This window comes from Leuciscus leuciscus, assembly GCF_965113295.1.
Source record: "Leuciscus leuciscus genome assembly, chromosome: 16".
Lineage (NCBI taxonomy): Eukaryota > Metazoa > Chordata > Actinopteri > Cypriniformes > Leuciscidae > Leuciscus > Leuciscus leuciscus.
This window is the reverse complement of record NC_138740.1, coordinates 35,033,260-35,042,663: the sequence shown is the minus strand read 5'-3', so window position 1 is coordinate 35,042,663 and position 9,404 is coordinate 35,033,260. Positions and strand designations below refer to the sequence as shown.

Sequence of the window (9,404 nt, the reverse complement as noted above, 5' to 3'; positions counted from 1 at the left end):
ATAACAGGAGGACAAAAATAAAAGGAACACAAATAGCCTCAGACACCACTCACACACTACACAGCCACTATAGTCTTCTACCTTCAGGCCAGAGATACAGATCACTCATATTTAGGACCAAGAGAGCTATGACAAGTTTTGTGCCCACATCTATTAGAAACATGAATGGTTGATAAATGCCCGTGTGTGCGGATTTGGTGACTATTTCTCTTTATTTCTCTATTTTTAACGCAACCTTTTTAATGTTTACTTCTTATTTATCATGTATTTATTGTATTTTGCAAGTTTTTTATTTATTACTTATTATTTATTTCCATGGAACTGTATGTAATGCGTGTGTGTGTGTGTGTGTGTGTGTGTGGTATATTGTGCTGTGTTTGTGGAACCGTACACACATTGATGCTCAACACGAATGAAGTTCCTAACGGATAAATAAAGTTCTTTGAATCTGAATTGAATTGAATTGAATTGAATACCAAGGAGGGTGTGTCTTCCAGGCAAATGGCATTCTGCTCACAAAAGGTGTAAACTCTGAGTGCAAATTCCCATCGTTAGCAAATGTTTCCATGTGAAAGAAGTTTCTGTCTTGTTCTGGGTATATAATGAATTGCAACAAGAGGCTCAGGGCGATTTGTAGCTCAAATTGGCCCGTGATGCCGAGAGTGGCCGAGACTCTCAATATCATGTATTTTCTAATGTCAGGTTCGCATCTTTTCTCTTTATTCCAGAGCATTTGATGTTTTGTATTTATTATCTTTGAACTGATTATGAAATTGGCATGAGACATTTACCTGACATAATAAATTGTTACATTTGATTTTATTCTGACTGACTCTGCAGGAAACCACGGCATGGCCAATCCAAAGCTATTATGAGAGAAGTAATGTTGGTCAACTTATATCTGTTATAGTGGCCATACCTCTACTGAAGTAAATGGTTAAATTAAATTCAATTGTATGCAATTCCATGGGGGCTATACCAAAGTATCTTTGATTGTGTAAACGTGAATGTGACCGATCTCAGGTACAGGTATATAGCAATTACCTCTGCTTGATGATCAAAACTGACGAGATTGTGATCGTGAGACCCGTGTTAAAAATAGAAAACGTGAGGACCTCTGAGTGACAGTTTCCTAATCTGAACTGGATAAAATATATTTAAAGAGTTAAAAAGAATAATAAAACATTCGCTCACTTTTAATATTGCTCAGATATCATTAAAACCTTTTTTTTAATTTATGGAGTCACATGAAATAACGAGGTAATACATATTTCAAAATGTATTTAATTTAATCTTGTTGTGTTGCGTAAAAGGAAAGACAATAACGCGCAGAGACCTTCACCCGTCTTAAGGCCCTTTCACACCGGATGTGTAACGAAAAAGCGAAACGAAAAAGCGAATAGTTCGTGTGCGAATAGTTCGCATCAAAACCATTCACATCAGCCGCGACGCGAATTTGCGACGTCTGTGACGTTCAGAGAGCTTCAACATTCCCAAACTTTCGCGCGAATCGCGCCGACAGCTGAGAAAACATGGACACTTCATCATCATAATCATCATCATCATCATCATCATCATCCAGTCATAGTCATAGCATCCAGTGAAGACGAGCTTTTCATTTTATTTAAAAGACAGAAAAGAAGGTTTTGGGTGCACCCAATCTTACAGAACAGAGAGTCTGAAGGGGAGTATGTTTATGTGCACAGTTTTTTTAGTTTTTTTTTTTGCGTCTTCAACTAAACACAGTGCGTTTTGTAATGTAACTACACATTACATGTTGCACACGAAGTAAGTTAAAAATCATTCGACTAGAAACTGTAGATATCACACAAAGAATGTATAGTATACTAAAAGCAGCCCTAAATAGTCTCACTACCTTTTGTTAACTTACGTGTTCAAAGTAAACACGGTCTCTGTCTCTATCTTTGACGATAATAGTGTTAGCTTTGTATCCCAAATGTAGTTTGGCCTGCTAGCCTACACAGCACAGGACTATATGACTAAAACTATCACACAACAAACTCACAGTCAAGATAACCGAGTTGGTTGGCAATACTACGCCACACATTGTCTTTCAAATCGTTGTCCTTGTAGTATGTGATTGGCTGAAGCATTCTGTCGCCGCAAAAGTAAAAAAAAAATCGACATCGAAGCGAATAAAATAAAAGTCGTTTTTTCGCCGCTGCGCATTCGCGTTCGGTGTGGAAGCACTCATTACACAAACAGCTGATCGAAAAATAAAACCATCGCGCGAATGATTCGTGCGTCAAAATCGCGTCCAGTGTGAAAGGGCCTTTATTGGAAACCCCCCTTTTGGACCGATAAGCGGGCTTACAGTTATGTATGGTAACCCTCATTCCCCTTCAGTCAGTCACTCTCGACGTACGTCAGAGATGATCTGACAGAATGGGGATCTCGCTTTAGAGACCAATCCACTTTTGAGTATAACTAAACGAGCCAATGCACATTGGCATGTGATAATTTGCAACAGCTGCTCTGCCTCGCAGAGCGAGCATATAATGAGCAGCAGGTGAGTCGCATCTTTGTTTTTCCGCTTAGGAGAAACGATTAAACCAATCTCCAGCTCCATCATTGTTGGTGGATCCCCGATCCCCGGTCTCCGCCTCCGGCCTCCGCGATCAGGACTCCACCTCAGCCCGTCGGTCCATTAGCTTTACCTTGGCTCCCACCTCCCTCATCATCTCCACCGTGGTCCATCAGTCCACCAGCTCTGCCGGGCTCCCTCGTCCCTCCGCTTCGCCTTGGTCGTTCATCGGCCTGCCCTCGCCTCGGGACTACACTCCTCTGGCTTCGCCTCATCCATTCGTCCCTCTGGCTCCATTGGGCTCCTCACTCTATGGGACACTTGCCCAGTATATTGGGTAATTGCCCAAATAGTGGATTAGTGGGATGGGGGCGTGGCTTGGGAGTGGTGGGGTGTGGGGGAGGGTGTTAGCTCAGTGTCACCCCCTATAGGTGTCTGAATACCCCCTATTCCGGGGCAAGAATAGTGAGTTGCAGGGAAGAGGTTAATCGCAAATAATGGGCAGTTGTCATCCCAATTCACTCTACGGTCCCTCAGAGTCATTATGCGTCTAATGGCAGCTTATTTGTTTAGGCGTTTTTCCACGAACCCCCTATGTTGATATCTTCTGAGGGTAGCATGTTCAGGGTGAAAAGCAATGGTCCTAGTATCAGTGGCGGAACTAGAGTTTTATACATAGGGTGGCCAGGGGGTGGTCACTGCTACTTTCAGGGGGTACACACACACACACACACACACACACACAGGTAGATAAAGTAAAATTACTGGGCACAATAATAGATAGTCAGCTGTCATGGGTAGAACATATTGATATCATAGTGAAGAAGATGGGTTGTGGTATCTCTGTTATTCGCTCATGGCACTCATTTTTCTGGCTGCACCGAGTGTGCTCGTTGTACCACGACGTTGGACTATTAACTATCGACGTTCCTTAAACTTTAAGCGCAAAGGAGCAACTGTGTCTAAAGTGCTGTAAAAAAAGAGAGTCAATAGTTTCTGTTGCAACATCAAGTTCTTCTAAGCTATCTGGTATGTCGAGGAGCAGAAACATGATCAGGAAGATTATTTATAAAGCAATCTTTAGTGGTAGAAGTGATAGTTCTACCCTATTTGTAACAGGAAATCGGCTTTGCGGCCTTGGCTAAATGGAGTATTCATGAGACTAGATAATGATCTGAGATGTAATTACTCTGCTTCAGAATTTCAACGCCATCAACTTTGATTCCATGTGACAATATTAGATCTAAATGATTAGGACAATGAGTAGGTCCTGACACGTGTTGTCTAACTCCAATAGAGTTTATAATGTCTGTTAATGCCAATCCCAATGCGTCTTTTTCAATATCTACATGGATATTAATATCACCAAAGGTTAGATCTAGAAATTCAGCAAATTCTTTGATAAAGTCTGTATAGTGCCTTGGTGGTGTCATGATTCATGTCTGTGTTCCCCTGTCTTGTCCCATGTTTAGCAGTTCCCCGTTATGTTGATTAGTTTCCCCAGGTGTTTCTTATTATCCACGCCCCCTTGTTATCTTGTTTAGCTTGTTTGCCTCTGTACTTAAACCCTGTGTCTTGTGTCAGTGTTTGTGGGTTCTTGATTTTGTATGTTCTGTTCCTGAGTCTTGGTCTGCATCTGTGAAGTTCTGAGTTTATTTAATAAAGTGCTGCATGTGGATTTGGATCCTGCTTCCTCTTTTGATTTCTACCTCATCTTTACAGGTGGCCTGTATAGACTCTAAAAAGTTTAGCTATGATGAACTAAATTTTTTGGTGAAACATTTTTACACTCAAAAAAACTGTAAATTTTAAAGCTGTGAAATCAATTAAATATACTGTATGAATTGAATAAATGCAAGTAAAAAAAAGTAAGTAAATCTGAGTAACTGCATCTGGTACATTAACAAATAAAATTGAATAGAAATCATTTAACATTTAAAAACCAATATTACAACCACCAGTATATATGACATTGGCCTTTATTGTCGATGAGTACAGCATATTTTACACTGTTTTAACATGTATACAATATTGACTAAATTTAAACTCATTTAACAAACATTCCCTCATATTCATAACATAAGGATCACATCCAACATATGCTGTGATTTTCTGTTTATACAGTTTTAAACCAGCACAGTATGTCTATTTTCCATCTCGTCCATAATGCTTTTCACTTCCTGCCCTCCATCTGAATTTTGCGCATCATCAGAATCACGTGACTGCAAACAAGCTATTAAACACATTTCCTTCCTTTTTTATTTCATCTGATTCCAATTATAAGATTTGAATAATATTCAATAATTAATAAGTAATTAATAATTCACCCCATGAGAAACAGAATGCTGCGAGTTTAATAAAGCAATGGGAAAATAATGAGAATTTTACATTCTTGATTTTGTACATTACAGAAAAATCATAAAACAAAATTGATATCATGAAAGCGGTTCATCTCAAATGAAAATAGCAGACTGTTTTAAAAGGCAGGATCCTAAATTAAAAATTATGTGAACACAATATAAATGATGCCATAAAATAAAACAAAGCCAGGATGAACCCTATTTCTCACAAACTCCTTTTCTGCTGTAGGTGCATGAGAGATCATTCCAGTTCTGGAGAGGAACTGAATAATACAGTTCAACACAGTCCTCATTTCCACCTGCATTATTCGGCTCACCGGAGTACCAAAACCTGAATAACATTAATCAGTTTTGTTAATTATTCAGAACCCCAAAATTCACTAATCAACAATAATCAAAGTAGCAAAATAAGCTAGAGTAGAAGTGAAAGTGCAGAAGAGTAAAATAGAGAAGAATAATAGGATTTATTTATAGGAAGTTGATTTGCTTGTGATTGTTGAGGTTGTGGAAGAGGTGTGTTTTCAGACAGTTACTGGTGGTTGTGATGGATAATTAATAAAAATACTAAACTAATAAACACACAGTGCTTTTTAGCACTTACCTTTGATTAAGTGCTGAATTATCCACCCATCTCATAATGCCCTCCTGCTGTATGTCATTCAAACCAATCCACACATTCTCCCTGAGTATTGAGGTTATGAACCTCTGTGAATAAAAACAGGAATAAGTGTGATTCCTCTCATCCATTAGCAAACCATTAAAACAAACTCACCTGCTTCACTTCAGTGTTGAGAATGATCAGATCACCACCACGATCCTTGCAGTACTGCCTGCTGGCAGACCAGCTCAACTGAGGGGTTAAGAAAAACCAACCCAACCGATTTCCTAAAAGAAACACACTTTAAAAAAAAATGTATTCATCAAAGAAGGAAAGTAAGTACTTACACAAAAACAAAACTGTACTAACCTTTATCATTAACTTTCTGTAGTTCATTAGTCAGAGATGTGACTTTGCTTTCTAACTCCAGGTTCTTCTGATTCAAAGAGTTTAAATTGTTCTGTAACTGGCTTTTCTCAGCAGTGAGACTATTGACTCTGGTCTCCAGCTCCAGGTTCTTCTGACTCAAAGAGTCAACGCTTCTCTGTAACTGGCTTTTCTCAGCAGTGAGACTATTGACTTTGGTCTCCAGCTGCAGGTTCTTCTGACTCGAAGAGTTCAAACTATTCTGTAACTGGTTTTTCTCAGCAGTGAGGTTATTGACTCTGGTCTCCAGCTCCAGTTTCTTCTGACTCAAAGAGTCAACGCTTCTATTTAACTGGTTTTTCTCAGCAGTGAGGTTATTGACTCTGGTCTCCAGCTGCAGGTTCTTCTGACTCGAGGAGTTCAAACTGTTCTGTAACTGGCTTTTCTCAGCAGTGAGGTTATTGACTCTGGTCTCCAGCTCCAGTTTCTTCTGACTCAAAGAGTCAACGCTTCTCTGTAACTGGCTTTTCTCAGCAGTGAGGCTATTGACTTTGGTCTCCAGCTCCAGTTTCTTCTGACTCAAAGAGCCAACGCTTCTCTGTAACTGGCTTTTCTCAGCAGTGAGGCTATTGACTCTGGTCTCCAGCTCCAGTTTTTTCCGACTCAAAGAGCTGAAGTTGTTCTGCAGTTGGGCTTTTTCAATCATTAGTTTAGTGTTGTTGCCCTTTAAGCTGTTGATAGTCTGATTGAACTCTTCAACTGTGTTCGTGTAACTCTTTAACAGGTCTCTCTCTGCTGTGATGGTGATGTGCTGCAGTAAGATGTAGGCCAGTAGAAGAGCACAAATGAGGCCAAGACACACTGTCATCAGCACCAAACACCAACTTCCTCCTGACAAACAGAGAGAGAAAACACACAAATAATTGAGAACAATTCACTCCAAACAATAAAATATAACTCCTAAAATCAACCTTCGTAAGTACTGAAAAGGTTTTTCAAAGAGTGTTCTTTTGAATGCTCTTTTATAAAGATGATCATCTGAAATTAATATATGGTAAAAAATAAAAAAATGCAAACAAGAACATATGCTGCAAAGAGAAAAAATTATTCTGTTAATGCATTTCATATTTAAACATTGACATATTGTTCTTAGAGAACAATAATAAAAATTTGTTGTAAAATTTCTCAGTTTTTCAAACATTAATGACACCATCTCTGCTTCAGAATAAACTTTACTTACTGCACTTTCGTGTTTTTCCTTCATCCTGGTGGCCTTCAGGTGTGCCCTTAATATCGCTGTTTTCAAATTTTACAAAAAAGATTTTAGGGTCCATCTTTTGCACTTACTTACGATTACAGTACAGTATGTGTTCACAGATGAGCTGTGGTCTTTAGAATGAGTACCGTTCATTTATATAGTGCTGACCGGCCCATTTTTGCGGAACCTGTGCAAAAGATTTAAATGAAACAACGCCTTAAGACCTTGATTACTTGGAATCTGCTATGAAGCTGTTTAATTCTTTTTTTTTTTTTTTTTTTTTTATGCCTTAATGCGCTCGGGCCCGCTCATTCGCACAACAACAGTGCCTGGTGGCTCGAGAACGCAAACCTTGAAACAGGTTCTAAGGTGCAAGCGGTGAAACATTTTGGCTTATGCACAAAAGAAGTGTACGGTGTGTCAAATTGAACCCTTAAGCCCAAATTGAACCCTTAAGCCCTCATGGTCTTCTTCCGAGTTCACACTTTCGTGACGTAATGCCGCTTTGACTGTCTGCTGTAGAGCTCGTTGGCTCTGTAAAAGTGCGCATCGAGGGCACATATCGGCTGCTAAGGGGCGTTTGCCAGCACTCTTCAGAAACCTTGAATTAAAAATTGACACCCAGCAGTCTTGTGGACTTAACGGACACGCATGCACAACAGCCATTGTAAGTCCACAAGACCGCAAGAGCACATGAAGTCTACCATTTGGGACATGGTTTACATATAGGCAGACTTGCTCCCTTGACCAAAATCAAGGAGTCGAGGGTCTGCCCATATAAACTTTGGCAATAGCAATTGGGATTCTCCCGAGGGGAAGTGTTTATAGGGAAGTTTTTGTGTGTGAATTTAAAGTGAAGTGTAAGACAAGATATTTACATACAGCTTACATACATTTACAACTTTCACCAATCATCCTGTTCAAAAGTCTCCAGCTCTAAATGCATCATGTGTTGCCATCTTGAACCTATAGTGAATGTTTGCAGCTTTTGTAATAGTTGTGTATGAGTCCCTCAATTGTCCTCAGTGTGAAAATATGTATCACAGGGTTTGTAGAGCAGTATTTAATGACCTTTAGCAGCACAGCCAATGAGCAACTGAAAATGCTTTTCGGCAAACTGTGCGGTTCGTCTTATAAAAATCATCAGATACTGGATAGATTAAAAAAAATGCTATTCTATTTTTCTATTCAGTTATATTTGTGCTGTGTCCCAATTCAAAGGCCTGCGAAGGCAGCATTCAAAGGCCGATTGCGTCACCATATTTTGTCTTCAGTTTGGGGCATAAGATTAAAAAAAAGTGACATTTGATGAATTTATTAATACTCAAGTGCATTAAGTATTTTATTTTAGGGGGCAGATTTACTAAACAGGGCAAATCAGCATGAAGGGCAATTCCAAAACAGTGCCGATGGGAGTGAAAATGCTCTGCTCGCGATCTACTGACGACAGGCCCGGATTAACACAGTGTAGTGCCCTAGGGTGACCACATTTTAAGTGCAGAACAATTTTTTCTAGATGTAGCACCCTGCTAAATTTATATATTGTTTCTTTTGTGTTCTGTTAACAAAAATACAGTATATCCTGAAATATGGGCCAGTTCAATTGTCCCTGGTGTGTAATACCTTTTTGTGTTAATGTGTTAATTAAGTTATAAATTGTGAGGTGTTGAAATATCCTCTGTTGGGAGTAGCCCTTGAACCCTCAGGTCATTTTCTTTTGTATTGGGTGGCCAGGTGTCAGTTTTGTTTATTGTCCAATCAGTGCCATTCAGAGAGCAGTTTGGCAACCTACCGGGTTTTTGAGGGGGCGGGACTAAAGAAAGAAAAAGACGGAAAACAAACAGACGGAAAAACGAACATAGAGATAGCTAAGAGCTTGTTGTAAGTTCCTTATGATTAATTACATTACTGGTCATCAAAGTTAAGAGCCAGGGGGATTTTTTTTTTGTCAGTGTGTAACCCTGTTAAAACGGGAGAGTGAGCTGTGTTTCGGAGCTGGATAAATCGGCCACGGAAATTCTACTGAAGTGAAGCTAACGCCATAGCCATGTGCAAACTGCTACTACATAGCCAGAAACCCACTTTGCCACCGAGTTTCTGATGTGCGTCGGATGCTGCCAACCATGTTGCTGCAATAGATGTGCCCAGAAGCTGTGCTGCAGGGCGGAGGTGTCTGTGTTTTGCACACGGATGGAGCTTCAGGACGGTTTCTTCATTGTGCATCTCACCACTGGACAGAAGGGTTTGGACAGAATGTCACTATAAACTTTCTGTTAC

At 39.7% G+C, this 9,404-nt stretch overlaps 1 protein-coding gene across 1 annotated transcript; it reads right to left on the bottom strand.

Moving 5' to 3' along the window:
• Positions 1-4,508: 4,508 nt before the first annotated feature.
• On the bottom strand, positions 4,509-7,240 carry LOC309478529 (uncharacterized protein). Its single transcript, XM_082142138.1, has 5 exons — positions 7,110-7,240; positions 5,873-6,760; positions 5,678-5,790; positions 5,507-5,610; positions 4,509-5,236 (listed from the first exon to the last, which is right to left on the bottom strand). The coding sequence occupies exons 1-5, from the start codon at positions 7,201-7,203 to the stop codon at positions 5,104-5,106; spliced, it is 1,332 nt and encodes a 443-aa protein (XP_081998264.1). The 5' UTR covers positions 7,204-7,240; the 3' UTR covers positions 4,509-5,103.
• Between the last annotated feature and the right edge of the window lie 2,164 nt (positions 7,241-9,404).

Bases quoted from the DNA above. Each gene is read 5' to 3' on its own strand.
- LOC309478529 (XM_082142138.1), bottom strand. From the start codon at position 7,203: ATGGACCCTAAAATCTTTTTTGTAAAATTTGAAAACAGCGATATTAAG. The intron at 5,611-5,677 runs GTGAGTTTGTTT...TTTTATTCACAG, and splicing joins TCAACACTGAAGTGAAGCAG to AGGTTCATAACCTCAATACT. The intron at 5,237-5,506 runs GTAAGTGCTAAA...AATGTTATTCAG, and splicing joins AATTCAGCACTTAATCAAAG to GTTTTGGTACTCCGGTGAGC.